This window comes from Bufo bufo, chromosome 3 (assembly GCF_905171765.1).
Source record: "Bufo bufo chromosome 3, aBufBuf1.1, whole genome shotgun sequence".
NCBI lineage: Eukaryota > Metazoa > Chordata > Amphibia > Anura > Bufonidae > Bufo > Bufo bufo.
Window position 1 is genome coordinate 20,343,269 of NC_053391.1, and position 22,364 is coordinate 20,365,632.

A 22,364-nucleotide genomic window follows, 5' to 3' on the forward strand; every position below is an offset into this window, starting at 1 on the left:
AAATGTGAATTTCCGCTTTTTGAAGCAGCTCTGACTTTCTGAGCACCTGTCATGTTTCCTGAGGTTCTACAATGAATGCCCAGACAGTACAAACACCCCACAAATGACCCCATTTCGGAAAGTAAACACCCTAAGGTATTCGCTGATGGGCATAGTGAGTTCATAGAACTTTTTATTTTTTGTCACAAGTTAGCGGAAAATGATGATTTTTTTTTTATTTATTTTTTTCTTACAAAGTCTCATATTCCACTAACTTGTGACAAAAAATAAAAAGTTCTATGAACTCACTATGCCCATCAGCGAATACCTTGGGGTCTCTTCTTTCCAAAATGGGGTCACTTGTGGGGTAGTTATACTGCCCTGGCATTCTAGGGGCCCAAATGTGTGGTAAGGAGTTTGAAATCAAATTCTGTAAAAAATGACCTGTGAAATCCGAAAGGTGCTCTTTGGAATATGGGCCCCTTTGCCCACCTAGGCTGCAAAAAAGTGTCACACATCTGGTATCTCCGTACTCAGGAGAAGGTGGGGAATGTGTTTTGGGGTGTCATTTTACATATACCCATGCTGGGTGAGAGAAATATCTTGGCAAAAGACAACTTTTCCCATTTTTTTATACAAAGTTGGCATTTGACCAAGATATTTATCTCACCCAGCATGGGTATATGTAAAAAGACACCCCAAAACACATTCCCCAACTTCTCCTGAGTACGGAGCTACCAGATGTGTGACACTTTTTTGCAGCCTAGGTGGGCAAAGGGGCCCATATTCCAAAGAGCACCTTTCGGATTTCACAGGTCATTTTTTACAGAATTTGATTTCAAACTCCTTACCACACATTTGGGCCCCTAGAATGCCAGGGCAGTATAACTACCCCACAAGTGACCCCATTTTGGAAAGAAGACACCCCAAGGTATTCCGTGAGGGGCATGGCGAGTTCCTAGAATTTTTTATTTTTTGTCACAAGTTAGTGACAAAAAATAAAGTTTTATACAAAGTTGGCATTTGACCAAGATATTTATCTCACCCAGCATGGGTATATGTAAAAAGACACCCCAAAACACATTCCTCAACTTCTCCTGAGTACGGAGATACCAGATGTGTGACACTTTTTTGCAGCCTAGGTGGGCAAAGGGGCCCACATTCCAAAGAGCACCTTTCGGATTTCACAGGTCATTTTTTACAGAATTTGATTTCAAACTCCTTACCACACATTTGGGCCCCTAGAATGCCAGGGCAGTATAACTACCCCACAAGTGACCCCATTTTGGAAAGAAGAGACCCCAAGGTATTCGCTGATGGGCATAGTGAGTTCATGGAAGTTTTTATTTTTTTTCACAAGTTAGTGGAATATGAGACTTTGTATGAAAAAAAAAAAAAAATCATCATTTTCCACTAACTTGTGACAAAAAATAAAAAATTCTAGGAACTTGCCATGCCCCTCACGGAATACCTTGGGGTGTCTTCTTTCCAAAATGGGGTCACTTGTGGGGTAGTTATACTGCCCTGGCATTTTCCAGGGGCCCTAATGTGTGGTAAGTATGTAAATGACCTGTGAAATCCGAAAGGTGCTCTTTGGAATGTGGGCCCCTTTGCCCACCTAGGCTGCAAAAAAGTGTCACACATCTGGTATCTCCGTACTCAGGAGAAGGTGGGGAATGTGTTTTGTGGTGTCATTTTACATATACCCATGCTGGGTGAGAGAAATATCTTGGCAAAAGACAACTTTTCCCATTTTTTTTATACAAAGTTGGCATTTGACCAAGATATTTATCTCACCCAGCATGGGTATATGTAAAAAGACACCCCAAAACACATTCCTCAACTTCTCCTGAGTACGGAGATACCAGATGTGTGACACTTTTTTGCAGCCTAGGTGGGCAAAGGGGCCCAAATTCCTTTTAGGAGGGCATTTTTAGACATTTGGATACCAGACTTCTTCTCACGCTTTGGGGCCCCTAAAATGCCAGGGCAGTATAAATACCCAACATGTGACCCCATTTTGGAAAGAAGACACCCCAAGGTATTCAATGAGGGGCATGGCGAGTTCATTGAAAAAAAAAATTTTGGCACAAGTTAGCGGAAATTGATTTTTTTGATTTTGTTCTCACAAAGTCTCCCTTTCCGCTAACTTGGGACAAAAATTTCAATCTTTCATGGACTCAATATGCCCCTCAGCGAATACCTTGGGGTGTCTTCTTTCCAAAATGGTGTTATTTGTGGGGTGTTTGTACTGCCCTGGCATTTGAGGGTCTCCGCAATCATTACATGTATGCCCAGCATTAGGAGTTTCTGCTATTCTCCTTATATTGAGCATACGGGTAATGAGATTTTTTTTTTCCGTTCAGCCTCTGGGCTGAAAGAAAAAAATGAACTGCACAGATTTCTTCATTCGCATCGATCAATGTGGATGAAAAAATCTCTGCCAAAAAAAGAAAAAGGAGGGGAAAGGCGTCTGCCAGGACATAGGAGCTCCGCCCAACATCCATACCCACTTCAGCTCCTATGCCCTGACAAACCAGATTTCTCCATTCACATCAATCGATGTGGATGAATAAATCATTGCCGGGATTTTTTTTTTTATATATACAAAGTGTTTGCCAAAGTATATGAACACCGCCACCTCCTCAGCTCATATGCCTCGGCAAACGTATCTTTTACTGCAGAGGAGAAATCTCGTCTTGCAGCGCCGCATACACCGACTTGCGTGTAATCTGACAGCAGCGCAATGCTTCTGTCCGAATGCACATCAGTGCTGCAGCTAGTCGATCGGTTGGTCCACCTGAAAGGTAAAAAAAACAAAACAAAAAAAAAAAAAACAGGCCGCAAAGCAATAACTTTATTAACTGTTGAACAGAACATAGAAACTTTTTTTAAACTTTTTTAACTGAACGTTTAACTTTTTTACTTACCGGTATTTTTTTTTTTGTTTAGTTTTTTTTACCTTTATAGAACAAACCTCTCCTTCCCCATGGGACAATGTGCAAAGCGCAAATCGCCCAAAGATGTGGCGAAGTACGTTATGCACTTTATCCCAGGTGAAAGGAGAGGTTTGCAGCAGCTGTGAGTGAATGGGCCCTAATAGCCCTGTGTGCCTGTCCTGGTGAGATGTGATCCCTATGCTAGGTGTACCTGTGTGTGGTACTTCCGGAAACACTCTCCATAGCATAGGGCAGGGTGGTCAGCACAGTCAGGACAGAAATAGCGGGTGTCACGCCTTATTCCACTCCTGCTACAGACACGACATCTTTTTCGGGGTGACGGTTGGGTTGAGGTACCAGGAACGACACTGGGGAAATGTCGCTCGTGTAGACGGCTAACTACACTGGTGGATGGGGCCACGGAACCTCCTGGGTAAAGGAGGTTCTCGATGATCTCTTCCTGGAATTTGAGGAAGGATCCTGTTCTCCCAGCCTTACTGTAGAGAACAAAACTATTGTACAGCGCCAATTGAATCAAATATACAGACACCTTCTTATACCAGCGTCTGGTTCTGCGGGAAACTAAATACGGAGACAACATCTGGTCATTGAAGTCCACCCCTCCCATGAGCGCATTATAGTCGTGGACACAGAGGGGCTTTTCAATGACACGGGTTGCTCGCTCAATTTGGATTGTCGTGTCTGCGTGAATGGAGGAGAGCATGTGAACGTCACGCTTGTCTCTCCATTTCACCGCAAGCAGTTCTTCGTTACACAAGGCAGCCCTCTGCCCCCTTGCAAGACGGGTGGTTACAAGCCGTTGGGGGAAGCCCACGCGACTAGTTCGCGCGGTGCCACAGGCGCAAATCCGTTCTAGAAACAAATGCCTAAAGAGGGCCACACTTGTGTAGAAATTGTCCACATAAAGATGGTACCCCTTGTTAATAAGGGTGACACCAAGTCCCAGACTGTCTTCCCACTGCTCCCCAGGTAGTCAGGGCAACCGACCGGCTCCAGGGTCTGATCTTTTCCCTCATAGATCCGAAATTTGTGGGTATAGCCTGTGGCCCTTTCACAGAGCTTATACAATTTGACCCCATACCGGGCACGCTTGCTTGGGATGTATTGTTTGAAGCCAAGGCGCCCGGTAAAATGTATTAGGGACTCGTCTACGCAGATGTTTTGCTCAGGGGTATACAAATCTGCAAATTTCAGGTTGAAATGGTCTATGAGGGGACGAATTTTGTGGAGCCGGTCAAAAGCAGGGTGGCCTCTGGGACGGGAGGTGGTGTTGTCGCTAAAATGCAGAAAACGGAGGATGGTCTCAAATCGTGTCCTGGACATAGCAGCAGAGAACATGGGCATGTGATGAATTGGGTGCGTTGACCAATATGACCGCAATTCATGCTTTTTTGTCAGGCCCATGTTGAGGAGAAGGCCCAAAAAAAATTTAAGTTCGGAAACTTGGACTGGTTTCCACCGGAAAGGCTGGGCATAATAGCTTCCCGGGTTTGCGGTTATAAATTGTGTGGCATACTGGTTGGTCTCTGCCACGACTAAGTCCAAGAGCTCCGCAGTCAAGAACAGCTCAAAAAATCCCAGGGCCGAACCGATTTGAGCCGTCTTAACCCGAACTCCAGACTGGGCGGTGAAAGGGGGAACTACTGGTGCGGCTGAAGTTGGTGACTGCCAATCAGGATTTGCCAGCACCTCAGGGACTCTAGGGGCTCTACGGGCCTGTCTGTGCGGTGGCTGCGACGGGGTAACTAGTGCACGTGCCACCGTACCAGCTTCAACTGCCCTTCTGGTGCTCGCTACTTCACCAGGTTGTACGGCAGTGCTGGTACTAGGTCCAGGAAGGGCTGCGCTGCTGGTGTATGCCTCACCACGTGATCCGGCAGCGACAGCCCCACTCTGCTGCTCTTGAAGCGGATCCTGCGTAACCTGTGGTCTAGCGACATGGGGCCGGGTACGCCTGGTGCTGCCAGGGACCTCCACCTCCTCGTCCGAACTTTGGGTCAGAGAGCCACTGCTTTCTACAGGTTCATATTCTGACCCGCTAGATTCGTCAGATGAGGGTTCCCACTCCTCATCCGACTGGGTCAGAATCCTGTAGGCCTCTTCAGAAGAATACCCCCTGTTTGACATTTTGGACTACTAAATTTAGGGGTATTCCCTGAGACTACCCAAGAAAAAAAGCAAACCTGTCTTACAAAGGGGAGGCTAGCGAAGTACCGAAGGCTGCTGCGGTTGATAAAAAATATCAAAACTGATTTTTTTATCGCCGCAGTGCGTGTAAAATGAATGTGCAGTGATCAAAAAATATATATTTTTTGTCACTGCGGCGGGGCGGGCGTGGGTGAACGCACGTGTGGGCGACCGATCAGGCCTGATCGGGCAAACACTGCGTTTTGGGTGGAGGGCGAGCTAAGGTGACACTAATACTATTATAGATCTGACCGTGATCAGTTTTGATCACTTACAGATACTATAAAAGTACAAATGCTGATTAGTGATACGCTAAACAGCGAATAAAAGTGACTGCGGTGCGGTGGGCTGGGCGCTAACTGACGCTAACTACCTAACCAAGGGGCCTAAACTATCCCTAAAACCGAACAGCCAATACCAGTGAAAAAAAAAAAGTGACAGTTTACACTGATCACTTTTTTTCCTTTCACTAGTGATTGACAGGGGCGATCAAAGGGGTGATCAAAGGGTTAATTGGGGTGCAGGGGGGTGATCTGGGGCTAAGGTGTGCTGTTTGGTGTACTCACAGTTCAGTCTGCTCCTGTGCTGGATCCAACCGACGAAAAGGACCAGCACAGCAGCAGACAAGCCATATAACAGATCATATTTACTAATATGATCTGTTATATGACTTTGGATTGGATTTTTTGAAAATCGCCAGCCTGCCAGCCAATGATCGTTGCTGGCAGGCTGGTGACGAAATACTTCTTTTAATTTTGCCGGCCCGCGATGCGCATGCGCGGGCCGGCTTTGAGCGAAATCTCGCGTCTCGCGAGATGACGCGTATATGCGTGACTCTGCGCAGCGCTGCCACCTCCGGAACGCAATCCTGCGTTAGGCGGTCCGGAGGTGGTTAATGCAAATAATTTGGGAAGCCTTTTAATCTTAATTCAAGTCTTTAGGAACATTGTACAATTTACACAAAAGAGGCAAAATTTTCATGTCCTGAATATTGGAAATGTTTTTCTCATAAATCATATCTCAGACTAACAGACAGGGTAGAGGCCAAAATCATGTGGGAAATGTTTTAGCTTTAAATCAGTTTATGAAACATCTAAGAATCCACATGAGAGAGAAGCCATATATCTGTATAGTTAGGGGTAAAAAGAAATAGCCAGAAAGTGGAGCTTGTGAAATCAGAGAGCTCCTTCAGCTGAGATGGCATTGTAATGTTCAGATTGAATGAAATGTGACAGGTATGGAGATCCTTTGTAGGATGTGCTACAGTGTCTTTCATCTGTATCGTGCCTCAGAATTTGTTCTGCTTTATAAGTTAAACGTGTTTATAGGGATTAGAAAATGGTCTTCTTTTCTCCAAAAACATTGCATTATCTGACCATGGGTTGATTGTAGTGTTGTAATTTTGCATTTTGTTTTGCTTTAATTCAGACATATTCTATAAACAGGTCTGGTGTAGAGATAAATACATTTTTTAAATTTGTCAGGTCCGATTCAAATGACTTGATTCTTCCCAAATCAAAAATGTTCCAATTGACCGGAAAATTGGTGTATGACCATGACACTCTAAGCACTCCTGGGACTCGTCTAGATAATTTTGCACTCTTGTCCCCTCCCCCCTTAAGTTCTTTAACACAGTGACAGTCATAGTAAATAATGTCAGAGTGACAGTGACATATACAGTGGGGAAAATAAGTATTTGATACACTGGCAATTTTGCAATCCCCCCCTTACAAAGAATGGAGAGGTATGTAATTTTTATTGTAGGTACAGTGACAGTCTAAAAAAAAATCCATAAAATCACATTGTATGATTTTTAAATAATTAATTTTCATTTTATTGCATGAAATAAGTATTTAATCCCTTACCAACCAGCAAGACTTTTGGCTCTCACAGACCTGTTAGATTTTCTTTAAGAAGCCCTCCTACATGGCACTCATTACCTGTATTAATTGCAGCTGTTTGAACTTGACACCTGTCCACACACTCAATCACACTCCAATCTCTCCACTATGGCCAAGACCAAAGAGCTGTCTAAGGACACCAGGGACAAAATTGTAGACCTGCACAAGGCTCAGATGGGCTTCAGGACAATAGGCAAGCAGCTTGATGAGACGGCAACAACTGTTGGCACAATTATTAGAAAATAGAAGAAATACAAGATGGCTGTCAATCTTCCTCTGTCTGGGGCTCCATGCAAGATCTCTCCTCGTGGGGTAAGGATGATTCTGAGAAAGGTCAGGAATTCGCCCATTATAACACGGGCAGACCTGGTCAATGACCTGAAGAGAGCTGGGACGACAGTCTCCAAGAATACTGTTAGTAACACACTACTTCGCCAAGGATTAAAATCTTGCAGGGCACACAACATCCTGCTGCTCATGCTAGCACATTTCCAGGCCCATTTGAAGTGTGCCAATGACCATCCAGATGATCTAGAAGAGGCATGGGAGAAGGTCAGATGAGAACAAAATATAACTTTTGAGTATAATCTCAAGAAGCATGGGTGTGGAAACATAGTTTGGGGGTTCTTTTCTGCAAAGGGGACAGGACAACTCTGTATTTGAGCATGGATGGGGCCATGTATGATGAGATTTTGGCCAACAACCTCCTTCCCTCAGTAAGAGCATTGAAGATGGGTCGTGGCTGGGTCTTCCAGCATGACAATGACCCAAAACACAGAGCCAGGGAGTGGCTACATAAGAAGCATTTCAAGGTCCTGGAGTGGCCTAGCCAGTCTCCAGACTTGAACCCAATCAAAAATCTTTGGAGGGAGCTGGAACTCAATGTAGCCCAGCAACAGCCCCGAAACCTAAAAGATCTGGAGAAGATCTGTATGGAGGAGTGGTCCAAAATCCCTGCTTAAGTGTGTGCAAACATGGTCGAGAACTACAGGAAACGTCTGATCTCTAGAATTGCAAACAAAGGTTTCTGTACTAAATATTAAGTTCTGTTTTCAAATACTTATTTCATGCAATAAAATGCAAATTAATTATAAAAAAATCATACAATGTGATTTTCTGGATTTGTTATTTTAGATTCTGTCCCTCGCTGTTGAAGGGTACCTACGATAAAAATTACAGACCTCTCCATTCTTTGTTAGCTTTACTTATTTTCCCCACTGTATATCGATGGGTAAATGTAAAGTTGACTGTGTTAACAGACTGTTAAAAACACAATACATTGTCATATTTGTGCAATGTTTCCAATATGAAAAAACTTAACAAATTGTCCCTTATTGGAAAGAGATCCCTGCTAGTGTTTATACTAGTGTTGCTCGATTCGAAGTTGACAAAGTGGAATTCAGTATAAATTTCAGCAAAACTTTGTTGAAAAAATCTTGTTTCATGGTAACAAATCTGATTTTTTTCTAAAATGCCTGCTGCACATGTTACAAAGTGAAAATACGAAGCCCAGGAACGAGGGATCACCCAGAATGCTGTGCAGCCAGCCAATCAGCAGCTAGCCAGCCCCTGTGATGTCACAGCCCTATAAAAAGCCTCATCCTGCCCATTTTCCAGAGAACTTAGTGCAGGGAGAGACGTTACATGACAGTGATTAGGAAAGACTTTATTCACAAAATATTACTATTGAGCAGTTCAGTGACAGCACAGAGCTAGTGTGGTAATATAATAAGGAGGCTTTATCCACACTGTAGGCAGAGAACAGGGGCCAATTGAAGAGTGTAAAGCCTAGGTAATAGGATCTATTGTATTACACCTTGCTGCACTAATTGGGGTTAAAAACCATTCTAATGCTACTAATTTTAGGTTGATCGCATTCTTTTATACATAAGTAATTCCATTAATCCTTGATTCTGGGGTAAAATTGTGGTAGTCTATGTGGAATCAGAAGTTAGTGTAAAAGGAGAGCGCTCTTTCACTCTATAGTAGAATATTGGGTCACGCTAACTTTGACCTGTAAGGCTGAGTTCACACTTCAGTTATTTGGTCAGTATTGGACCAAATAGTGAAGCATGAAATGATTCTAAGAGTGATGCATGTCATTCTGATGCACAGTAACTGTTTCACTACCACAGCAGACTAGCTATGCATATTTCTGCAATTCACAGTAATGTACACCAAGATATATGCTCCGTGCAGCCGGGAAATAGATGTTTTTTTAACTCGGTTAGTCACAAATTAAATCATATCAATTTTTTTTTTTTTAAGTGTCCGAATCTAATTTTTTAAAACTTCACTCATCTCTAGTTCATACACACAGTAGTATCGGAAAAATGAGTGGCTTGCTCTGAACAAGTGTCCAAAAATTCACTTTTTTTGGGAAGCAGCATCATCATTGCAGGCAGAAGATGTGCAGCCTTTTAGCGGCAGCTGTAGTAGTAGTAGCAGGGGCTGCTGCAGCAGAAACTGCAGTATAGTATGGAACAATTAGACAGCAGTTGCATTATTGGGCCAGTGATGGCCTCTGTCAACAATTTGCAGATCTATTCACTGTCATCAGGCCGAGATGAGTGCAAATAATCATGGATCCATGTGCCTAATTTATTTTGACATTGGTAATATTTTGCTCAAGACAATTTTGCCCATGGCACCTGCCATGCTAAAAACACAGGAAGATGGGCAAGACAGCCAGTACTCCTCCTCCCAAGAAGTACATGTGCAAGAGAAAGGGCACAGTTCAAGTATTACTGTACCGACTTGTTCAGACAGCACACGTCCGTTTGCTGATGTGTGTCTTTTTGTAACAAAGAAGGACAGTGTTGACATAAATTTTGGGTTTCCACCGTTCTGTTGCTGCAAGTCGAAGAGAGCGTTGCTTGCCACTTAGCTGAAATGCAATAAAAGTCTCCAGAACATTGTCTGTACATTCTGCAAACCAGTGTACTTTTTTTTTTTTATGCTGCACAACTAGGTTAATTATGTGTTCCATGCAGGGAGCATGTGATATTTTTGCTGGGTTCAGCACAGCCATTGTTGTTGACTACTTTGCCCAGTTAGCGTTGGCGGGGAGACAGCCAGTTGGATGTTTGCTGCTTCAGGTACTTTAACAACTGCTTGCCTGAGCGGCTACGGTTGCTCAGGATGATCCGCTCCAACACGGCATGGCAACACTTGACATATGTAATAGGAAGGGGAGGGAGTGGGAGTGACAATGTGTCCTGCTGTTGTTGGGGATGGAAGGATGTCTATGGAGGAGGAGGGTAAGTGCCTGCTGTTGGAGCCAGCCCAGCACAATCATGGAGACGTCAAAAGGACCTGGCCTTGTTGCTAGAGTCCTGGCTCACCGCTGCAAAAAAAAAAAAAAACAGCTGTGAAAGACATGTACTCTCATAACAAGTGTCCACAGTGGTGTGTGCCTTGTAGCACAGCGACAAATGCAGGGAGCGGCAAATACAAGGAGCGTCGCCCAAGGCAGGGGTAACTTTTTGGGAGAAATAATGTTGACTAGGTATCTTCCAACGAGGCTGAGAGCACGTCATCATCTCCCTAGAGGAAGAAGACTAAATGGTAAGACAGCAATTGCACCGCCAGCAACTTGGCCAGGTGGTAATTAAGCTTGCACACCATCCGATTACTGGGTGTGTACAGTTGTTTCCTGGCCACGCATTCTGTTATCGATGGCTGATGATGGAGCGGAGGAATAGTGTGAGCAGGAGAAGCAGAAAGGAATAATGATGTTGTGAAAGACACCGTACTGCCAATGGATGTGGCCTGACTGCACAAGGAAGACCAGCAGTTTGTGCAGAAATTCTTTGGTTATGCAAACCGATTGTTGCTGCAGCTGTCCGGGTGGCTGGTCTCAGACGATCATGGAGGTGAACAGGCTGGATGTGGAGGTCCTGGGCTGGTGTGGTTACACGTGGTGTGCGGTTGTGAGGCTGGTTGGATGTATTGCCAAATTCTCTGAAATGCCTTTGGAGAAGGCTTATAGTGAGGTGGGATGGATTATCTCGGCAAAGGAGAAGTGTTCACTAACACAGATTTAGACAGATTTGTGAACAATATTTGAGAGTAAAGGGTCTTTTGTATATGTAGAAAATGTTTCAGATCTTTGAGTTCAGCTGATGCAAAATTGGAGCAAAACCGAAAGTGTTGCGTTTATATTTTTGCTCAGTGTGGAAATACACAGATTTACACCTAATTTTACGTTCTCACTCACAGGTAAAGTTGAGCGCTACCCTGTGTATTGATGTAGTAATTACATATAAGCTGTAAGTTTATATACTGTGAGGTAGGATAGACATTTGTCATTTATTTTTATTTTTATTTGTATTGAAATTGTTGTTTATATTGTCTTTTATTGTATATTATAATTTTTTGCTGATTTTTATCCGTGACAATAAATCAACCAGTTTAATATCTATCCATATTCTACACACACAATTTTTCTTCTTTGTAAATTTAGCATTTCCCTTTAATGTCTCTGGCAGTAGAATGCAAGTGTCATTGTGACTTTTGACTTTCCCTAACTCCTTAAGATGTTTTTCTGGCAGACACTGTAAGGCACAACCATCCTCATTCACAGCCCAGGACAGAATGAAATTCTGCTCATTCTGATAGGGAACCTCCCTGCCTGCTAAAGCAGTGATTGGCTCATCCAGGCAGTCTGTCAGTCGGGGGCCACTCAAGCCCCCCCCCCCCACTTCCTTAGAGGATCATGGATCATGTGAACACCCTTCTTCCTCCCTAGTGCTTTTTCCTGCCGTCAAGTGCAGTAAATTAGCACTACATAGAATGTGTCGGCAGATAAGAACCATTTGGCCCATCTAGTCTGCCCAATACTGGGTTCATCCAAAATGAAACTGAAAAAGTTTGGGTTCATCTGCAGGCTGAAAATGTTAACCTTTTGTAATGAACCAGGATTGTTACAAAATGGTTTGCTCATCTTTATCTCAAAACATAGTCAATTAGTTTGTAGGCTACCTTTCATAGATTACTCGCATATGTTGTATACTATTCAGGGTTTACAGCATGAAGTCACAGTAGTGGCCCCAGAACATAGTGATGACGGTGGCAACAGCATGAGAAGTCACAATAGTGGCCCTGGGACAGAGTGGGGAGGGTGGCAACAGCATGAAGAGTCACAGTAATGCCGCCGAACAAAGTGGGGAGAGGGGGGCAGCAATGGCAATAACAGCACAAGATGGTTACAGATCACAGTAGGAACAGATCACAGTAGAGGCAGCAGGTGGGCGGCAGCATCAGAAAAATGGCTGCAGCAAATGCCCAGAAGTAAAGGGCCATTTTTCACAATGTTCTGGTGTGGTAGCACACTATAGTAAAATCATTACTGCCAGAATAATCTAGTCTGTTGTATTAGGCACCGGTGTGTGGAAATCCTGGTTGATCTAGGCCTGATTCATCTTTATAACGGCTGGTCTCTCAACATTTTGTCTTGAAAGGCAAATTCTATTTGGGGTAACTATGCCACCCGCCACACTGAACACCCGTTCTGATGCCACTCTACTGGCTGGGCAGGAAAGCTTGCCCAGGGCAAACTTGGCAAGTTGCAGGCTCAACTCAAGTTTCTCTGCCAGGAGGTCTTCATTCATGAGTGACAGGGTACACTCCAAGTATGCCACCACCTGCTGGTTCAGGTTCTGCTCCATGTCCTGCTGCTGGGTGGTTTCTTCAGTAGGCAGGTGAAAATAATTGCTCATTAGAGAATCGAGACTTAAGTTGCTGTGGATGGAGCTGGGACTGTTTCTGCCTCTAACCCCCCTCCAGCAGTCATGGCAGTGGAGCATGAGATTAGAAGGTCCCTACCAGTTAGACCTTCATGAGGATGGGCAAATGGCACACATAGGCAGCGACCAACTGACTACAAAGGATGTCTCAATAGTAGTTGAGTTTTTCATCCCTCTCAGAAGGTGTTAAAAAGGCAACTAGTTAGACCAGTGGTGAGGGTCTTACATTGTGGAGAGCCAAGAGTCATCTGGCCATTTGCGCAAGGGACTCAGAGGGACTCCCTGCCTCCATCTGCACTGCACACTGTCAAGGTCTGTCGGGGTTATCTGCTTTGTCTTTGTCGTTGTCCTCTAGCTCCATCTGCTCCTTTCTAGATGTTTATGTCCTCCTTGTCCTCATCTTCCTCTGGCTGTGAGATGTAGGCAACACTTCTTCTGTCCTCTCCTTTCACCAGTCAGATTTATCAGCATCCCCTCCAGGAAGTAAAGGAGTGTAATTATATCATTCATCCCTTAGTTGACATCAAGATTGAAGACGTGCGCCATGCAGGGCGAATGGGTCAGCCCTCCCTGGAAATACTGTGCAGACCTCTTAGATGGCGCTGTCAGCACTGACCATGGTATCTAAAAGGTTAATCTGCCGACATCGAAGTTACATCTCCTTCACCTGTCTGATCAGTGCACCATTCATGTATGCTGTTGGGCTTTTAAACACTGCCAACATTGCTGTACATGTGCCGTGAAGATCGCTTAGGGTAACCTGCGGCTCTCCAGCTGTTGTAAAACTACAGCTCCCACCATGCCCTGCTGTAGGCTGATAGCTGTAGGAAGTATAGGCATGCTGAGAGTTGTAGTTTTGCAACAGCTGGAAAGCCTCAGGTTGGCCATCCCTGGCTTAGGGGTTAATGTAGATTGTAGATGTATTTTTATGAATGTTTTATGTGGGGCTTTTACATATATTATGGTGCATAAGAAAACCGCTCCAGGTTTATCATGGCATGGTTTCCCATGTGTTGCAGTAAGCGCTTTATGTTTGTTTTTAAACGGTTTTAAATTGTCTTGAGCAGTGTTTTTGGATGTAATAGAATATATTACTGGCAATTCTATGTCTATATGTAGACTGCAAATTTTACCTGCCGTCTTTTTGTTTATTGCTATGTGTAGGCAGGAATGTAATGAAACTGTCTGTTTTGATCAAATTTAGACTGTGTATGGCCACCTTTAAATGTTGCTTCATATAAGCTTCTTAAGACCATCTGATTGTAGTGCATTTCTGCCTAATGCAGGTTCTGAGAGTATCCAAGCACCAAGAGTAACTGTTGACACTTGGGAAAGGCAACTGCTGTAGGTGATTTCCAGTTCTACAGTCAGGTAAATAACCAGTGTGGTTAGAATTAGAGCTTTGGATCATAGATCTGAAGTTGTATAATTCAAAAAAGTTTGGGGCACATTTATTAAGACTGGCGTTTTAGACCTCTATACCTGGAGGTGGATCGGCAGGAGTTATAAAGACGGCGCCGCCTCTTCTAAATGTAAGAGATCTTCCTTGCTGTCTTACATTTAAACCATTTTCTATGCCTAAAACAGGCGTAGAAAATGGTAAGTGAGTCGAGTCTGTCGGCCCATCCCCTTCCCCGCCATCGCCGCACCCACTTTTTTAGACCTGGCATGAACTGGGAGAAATCCCAGATTGCAGCGCAACTGAGCTTTTTGCCTTATCTGCACCAGAAGTACACCTCATGAATGTGTGTATTTATGTACGATAAAAGACCCCCTTCATTTTAATGCTCTACGGAGACCTGTCTCCATACAACATTGAAATGTAAGTGCAAAAATTTGTTTTTGTTACGTCCGAAGTCGTGCAAGACTTTGGTGAATAACTTCAGGATTTTATTTCTACGTCTTTAAAAACATTTAAAAACAGGAATTGGAAGTCTTCTTCAGCTGGTATCTCGGTGCTGAAGACAACTTCGAAATTCTCTTTTAAAATGTTTTTAAAGAAATAGAATCGTATCCCAAAGTTATTCTTCAAAGTGACGCGCGACTTCAGACGTAACAAAGTTTGCCTCCACAAAGCACACATATTTTAACATTTAAACGTTTTTGAACGAATCGACTTGATCCGAAGCTCGATTAGCTCAACACTAGCCACAATCTCTTGGATAAGATTCTAGTCTCCAGTAGAGGAGCGAAGTTTACAAAAACATGATTCTGCTGCTTCACCAAATTTCACAAAGAAATTCTCTTCACGGCCTCTTCGTGCTCATATGGATGAGGTAAGTATGTTTTTTTTTAACCGCCATTTCAGTGAAAATTAATTCATTACACCGCGCAACAATAATTTTGCTACTGAGAGAAAACCATGTGATTTAAATTAAAATGAGCGCGCTGATTCCAAATATGAACTTGGAATTTGCCTTACACGTCTAGATTTTAACCCCTTAAGGACCCTGGGAATTTACATTTTTGCATTTTCGTTTTTCACCCCCCGCCTTACCATAGTTTTATTTTTTTTTATCACAGCTTTTTTTTTATGGGACAAGTTGTACTTTCTAATGGCACCATTTATGGTTGCATACCATGTAGTTATTTGTACGGGGCTGTTTGAGGGCAAATTTTTTTGCTGGACGATCTGTTCTTTTCAGTGATACAAATTTGAAGTGTGCGACTTTTTGATCACTTTTTATAAAAAAAATTATTAGGTAGTTGATGTGACAAAAAATGGCAAATTGGCTGTTTTTATTTTCAGTCACCAGTTTTAACCCTTTTAAGCTAGCTGACATCCCAGTGGTAAGATGTGGCAAGCTCATAGAGACTTAGGCCTCTTGCACACGGCCGTTGTGGGTCCGTTCCGTGCATTGGGGACCGCATTGGGGACCGCACTCCGTAGTGCTTTCGAGGGGTACTGTTCTGTGCTTCCATTCCGCATCTCCGTGATGCGGAGTGCACACGGGCTGGTGTCCGTGTATGGCGGACCCGCCGTATGCGGGCCACAATACTGTCACTGACCCACAACGGCCGTGTGCAAGAGGATTTATCCAAAGCAACTTGGAGCTGTGATTGCCGTAAAAGGTGGCTCTACAAAGTATTGACTTTAGTGGAGTGAATAGTTATGCACATTGACCTTTTCTGTTATTTTGTCCTATTTGTTGTTTGCTTCACAATACTAAAATAAAGTTGTGGGCATGTTCTGTAAATTAAATTATGTAAATTCTCAAACAATCCATGTTAATTCCAGGTTGTGAGGCACCAAAACACTAAAAAAGTCAAGGGGGTGAATATTTTTGCAATGCACTGTACTCCTACTACTACTATATAATATATACATTGCACATATATACTGGTAAGAAGTCCCTTTTATTGATTCTTTTGTAGCTGTTACAATAATTGTCACCAAGATAATAGCAAAAAATATTTTGGCAAAAATCTCTATGTGAAGAGATACTTAAATCTCATACTGAATAATATTTTAGATATAGCCAATTTAGTACAAACCAGGTTAAAAGCAGAAATTTGTATTAATAGAATATTGAACGAGCACTCTTTACGATACACTTGGCAACCAGATTGACATGTGCAGAAAATATTTATTAAATCCCCATAAAATACACGTAATAAAATTTATAAGAACAATGTAGCAATAATATACAACATTACAGTCACATATATTGTGGTAGATATGATCGACACTATATTCATATGACTCAATAGTGTCGATAAATTCAATAATATATATCACACCAAAAAACTTCAAGTATATGCTGTTATTTGGGAAAGAGGGGGTATTATCTTCTAGAGCTCTATCCCAATTTGGGAAACTGAATGTCACTGAAAATGTTGTAGGTGTATTCACTGGGAGCGCAATATGTTCATAAAGTGTCCACAGGAATCCTGATAATGTGAAAAGTCTCTTATAGCATATCCTTTTAAGGTCGATATGAGCTTTGAATTGAAGAAAACTTTAAATCGATATTTAGCTTACCGACTAGCGTCACGTCGCAGCGCCGATAAACGGCCTAGCATGCGACGTGCCGTCGGCCACTAGACACCCAACCTACATAAATCCAAAAATTTCCAACTCCGAATTAAGGCCTTTCGGTTGAAGAGATCCAAATTCATAAATGCGTCTGGATTCTATCCTAGACATTTGTCTGATAAAATCACCTCCTCTCCAGTGTTTCTCCACCTTCTCCAGTGCCGTAAACACCAGACTTGATGGATCCTGATTATGCATCTCTTTATAATGTTTAGATAGGGAATGTTTATCATAACCCTTCCTGATGTTGGCAATATGTTCGGCCGTTCTTTTTTTGAATGGCCTCTTGGTACGTCCTATATATTGTCTGTTACAGGGGCACTGGAGAAGGTAGATAACTCCACTGGAGTCACATGTAAGACAATCTTCTATCTCCCAATTAAAATTGTTCTGAGTCGAGGGGACATTAGCCGTCAGGCGGGGTTTTTTATTCATTCTACAACCCATACACCTTCCACATTTATAAAAACCCTTCAAACTCAGCCAAGTTCCTGAAAAACTCAACTTATTCTGTTTCCACGGTTTTACGGTAGGGGCCACCTTGATACCTAGATTGGGTCCCCTAGTGAAGGTAATCGTTGGAACAGTCGGGAGTAAGTGTCCCACAATTTTGTCATTCAACACATGGTGCCAATGGGTTTTAATAATTTTCTGAATCTTCCTATAATTCTCATTAAATGGAAGAACAACTCTCATGGCTTCTTCTTTATTTTGTGTTTTATCTTTCTCATTATCCATCTCATTTTTATCTTTATTGTCCTCCTTATTAAAGAACTCTCTTCTATCTAATTTCCTAATTTGGTTGAGTGACTCCTCCACTTAGGCTAAGTTCACACAAACGTGTGTGATCTGTGGCCGTATTGCGGCCCGCAAATCGCGGGCCGCAATACACGGCCACAGTTCCGTGTAAATTCCGCATCACGGATGCGGACCCATTCATTTCAATGGGTCCGCTAATCCGGAATCGCGGAACGGCCGCACGGGACGGGACCCCTCGGAAGCACTACGGAGTGCCTCCGTGGGGTTACGTCCCGTACTTCCGTTCCGCTAAAAGATAGAACAAGTCCTATCTTTTAGCGGAACGGCCGGATCGCGGACCCATTAAAGTGAATGGGTCCGCGATCTGATGCGGCTGACCTACGGCCGGCGATCGTGCATTGTGGCCCGCTATTTGCGGGCCGCAGCACTGGCACGGGTCACACACGTTCGTGTGAACTTGGCCTAAGTTTTCAGGATATTCCTTCTCAATAAATTGTCTTTTCATCTCAATGGCTTCCATCTCAAAAGTATGTCCCTCTGTGCAGTTCCGCTTAATCCTACGGAACTGACCAGAGGGAACATTTGTCAGCCATTTCGGCAGGTGACAGCTAGAAAAATCAATATAACTATTTCTAGCTGTGGATTTACAAAATGTCTCACATATATATTTATTACCAGATTGTGTGATTAATAAATCCAAGAATTCGGTGCTCTCCTGTATATTTGAGGTAAAGACCAAATTTAAAATATTAATATTAATTGTTTCTAGGAATTTTTCCAATTCTTCTTTACTCTTTTTCCAGATGAAGATCACATCATCTATATAACGGCGCCACAGGGCCAGATCCGTCCCCAGCCTTGGCTTGATGAGGTTGTATAACAATGGCTTTAGAGGAAAGGCGCATTGTTTCGAAGACCAAAAAAAGTCTTAAATTATACGAGAACATATCCTGAGGTAGCAGAACTTGCAATGGAGCTTCATGTCTACCACCTTCCAAAAATCTGCAGAGCAATGAATTCTAATCTGAGCGAGCTCTAAGATGTGTCTCAATACCCGCTAAAATAGTTTCCCTCATTCTGTACATGAATTTCCCTTCTCCCCGAGTGTGTTTTCAGATGTTTAACAATGCATGATTTCTGACTGAAACTTTTCTCACATTCAGGACATGAAAATGGCTTTTCTCCTGTGTGAATTCTCAGATGTTGATTAAGTATTGATTTCTGAATGAAACATTTCCCACATTCTGTACATGAATATGGCTTATCTCCTGTGTGAGTTCTCTGATGATTAACAAGACCTGATTTACTTTTAGAGCTTTTCCCACATTCTGAACATGAAAATGGCTTCTCTCCTGTGTGACTTCTCAAATGTTCCACAAGACTTGGCTTGTGAGAAAAACATTTCCCACATTCTGGGCATGAAAATGGCTTCTCTCCTGTGTGAGTTCTCAGATGTTGATTAAGCATTGATTTTTCAATGAAACATTTCTCACATTCTGTACATGAATATGGCTTCTCTCCTGTGTGAGTTCTCTGATGTTTAACAAGACCTGATTTACTTCTATAGCATTTACCACATTCCGAACATGAAAATGGCTTCTCTCCTGTGTGACTTCTTAGATGTTCCACAAGACTTGGTTTCTGGGTAAAACATTTTCCACATTCTGTACATGAATATGGCTTTTCTCCTGTGTGAATTCTTATATGATCCACAAGATTTGATTTCTGAGTAAAACATTTCCCACATTCTGTACATGAATATGGCTTCTCTCCTGTATGAGTTCGCTGATGTTGATTAAGCATTGATTTCTGAATGAAACATTTTCCACATTCTGTACATGAAAATGATTTCTCTCCTGTGTGAATTTTCAGATGTTCAACAAGATTTGCTTTTGTACTTAAGGATTTCTCACATTCTGAACATTTAAATCGTCTTCCATCTTTTTGAATTTCTTTATGCATGGAAAGATGAGATTTATTTTCCAAATTGTTCCCACGTTCAGAACTTGCCGACATTTCACCCAGTCTTTGTCCAGTTCTATTATTGACAAGCTGTGCTTAATTTGTAGAAATAAAAAAAAATCCACCAAAATGCACTCAGGATGCTAATGTGTTAATATGACAACTTGAGGCTTGATAAATGTATCAGACTAATTGACCATGCCAGAGCCAGGACCTAATAAATTGCCTTTCAGACAGATTATAATTCTTTGGAGTAAGTATTCTAAAACCTTATGTGTGAATTCATGTTCAAAGCTTCATGTGCTCTTCTCGGAACCTTGGGGGGGAAAAAAAGTAAAATTATAGTTTAACAAAAAAATACATACTGTATAGGTAACTGCAAATGTATTAGCTACAGAATTAAGATGATCTATTTAATATATGGCAAATGTAATTATCTACAGAGTTACGTTTGTCTTATTTATAGCTTATTAAGTTATTATTATTATTATTATTATTATTATGCTAAATTAGTAATAACCACAAGGAAGACATTTTCCGGAACTTCCTTTCATTTCTCAGTAGTAATGTAATGTACAGTTAATATCTCACTGGATGAGAATTCATCTACACATGAGCAGCTATCTATTTGATATCTATGGAGAAAGTTATTTTCCGTTGTCTCTTTTCACTGTCTAACATTTATTTTTGTTTAATTTCATTCCAAGTTAGAAGATTGTCATCTAGTAGATCATGATCTTAAGTATTCATTTATTCAAACCATAAATACTGTACATAAAATAACATCAAAAGAAGATGTGTTGGTTGAAGTCTGGTCCATTTTCAAACTTACAGTCAGGTCCATAAATATTGGGACATCAACACAATTCTAACATTTTTGGCGCTATACACCACCACAATAAATTTGAAATTAAACGAACAAGATGTGCTTTAACTGCAGACAGTCAGCTTTAATTTGAGGTTATTTACATCCAAATCAGTTTGCATATGTGCCTCCCACTTGTTAAGGAACCAAAAGTAATAGGACGCAATAATAATCATAAATCAAACTTTCACTTTTTAATACTTGGTTGCAAATCCTTTGCAGTCAACTACAGCTTGAAGTCTGGAGCGCATAGACATCGCCAGATGCTGGGGTTCATCCCTGGTGATGCTCTGCCAGGCCTCTACTGCAACTGTCTTCAGTTCCTGCTTGTTCCTGGGGCATTTTCCCTTCAGTTTTGTCTTTAGCAAGTAAAATGCATGCTCAATCGGATTCAGGTCAGGTGATTGACTTGGCCATTGCATAACATTCCACTTCTTTCCCTTAAAAAACCTCTTTGGTTTCTTTTACAGTATGCTTTGGGTCATTGTCCATCTGCACTGTGAAGCGCCGTCCAATGAGTTCTGAAGCATTTGGCTGAATATGAGCAGATAATATTGCCCGGAACACTTCAGAATTCATCCTGCTGCTTTTGTCAGCAGTCACATCAATAAATACAAGAGAACCAGTTTCATTGGCAGCCATACATGCCCACACCATGACACTACCACCACCATGCTTCACTGATGAGGTGGTATGCTTAGGATCATGAACAGTTACTTTCCTTTTCCATACTCTTCTCTTCCCATCACTCTGGTACAAGTTGATCTTGGTCTCAGCTGTCCATAGGATGTTGTTACAGAACTGTAAAGGCTTTTTAGATGTCGTTTGGCAAACTCTAATCTGGCCTTCCTGTTTTTGAGGCTCACCAATGGTTTACATCTTGTGGTGAACCCTCTGTATTCACTCTGGTAAAGTCTTCTCTTGATTGTTGACTTTGACACACATACACCTACCTCCTGCAGAGTGTTCTTGATCTGGCCAACTGTTGTGAAGGGTGTTTTATTCACCAGACAAAGAATTCTTCGGTCATCCACCACAGTTGTTTTCCGTGGTCTTCCGGGTCTTTTGGTGTTGCTGAGCTCACCAGTGTGTTTCTTCTTTTTAAGAATGTTCCAAACAGTTGTTTTGACCACGCCTAATGTTTTTGCTATCTCTCTGATGGGTTTGTTGTGTTTTTTCAGCCTAATGATGGCTTGCTTCAGTGATAGTGACAGCTCTTTGGATCTCATCTTGAGAGTTGACAGCAACAGATTCCAAATGCAAATAGCAGACTTGAAATTAACTTTGGACCTTTTATCTGCTCATTGTAATTGGGATAATGAGGGAATAACACACACCTGGCCATGGAACAGCTGAGAAGCCAATTGTCCCATTACTTTTGGTTCCTTAACAAGTGGGAGGCACATATGCAAACTGTTGTAATTCCTGCACCGTTCACCTGATTTGGATGTAAATACCCTCAAATTAAAGCTGACAGTCTGCAGTTAAAGCACATCTTGTTTGTTTAATTTCAAATCCATTGTGGTGGTGTATAGAGCCAAAAATGTTAGAATTGTGTTGATGTCCCAATATTTATGGACCTGACTGTATGTGCAATAGTTTTTTTTTGGACTATATACATAATAGACTGTATAATACATGCTCTATGTACACACATTTATTATATAACTATACATAAAGTAAAATGAATGTGTGGACATCAATTAAAGAAGATTCCACCCTGTCAGTAAGCCTCTTTCCTCCTTTTGTAGATGCTTTAAGGCAGGCGAGTGTTAAGAGTCGGAATCTCTGATTGTCTGTGTTCCCTGCACAGTTACAGGTATGTACTATCACATGTATGGACACTGCATGTACAATTACTTACACACTACTGTGCGGACAATCACCAGTCACTGCTGCCATCACTGAACCTCCAGGAAAGAGTTATTCCCATTGTAAGAATTCCCTCCCTCTTACTGGGTCTGATTC

The 22,364-nt window shown here is 42.2% G+C and overlaps 1 protein-coding gene across 1 annotated transcript in view; it reads right to left on the reverse strand.

The window, feature by feature from the left end:
• The window catches only part of LOC120993571 (gastrula zinc finger protein XlCGF8.2DB-like), a 78,165-nt gene extending 58,580 nt beyond the window's left edge, over window positions 1–19,585 (reverse strand). The window contains exons 1-2 of the mRNA XM_040422046.1: window positions 19,460–19,585; window positions 18,747–19,378 (exon numbers count right to left, since the gene is read on the reverse strand). Coding sequence (XP_040277980.1) covers window positions 18,747–19,378; window positions 19,460–19,585 — 758 coding nt within the window. The remainder of the gene's footprint in view (window positions 1–18,746; window positions 19,379–19,459) is intronic.
• Window positions 19,586–22,364: the final 2,779 nt, after the last annotated feature.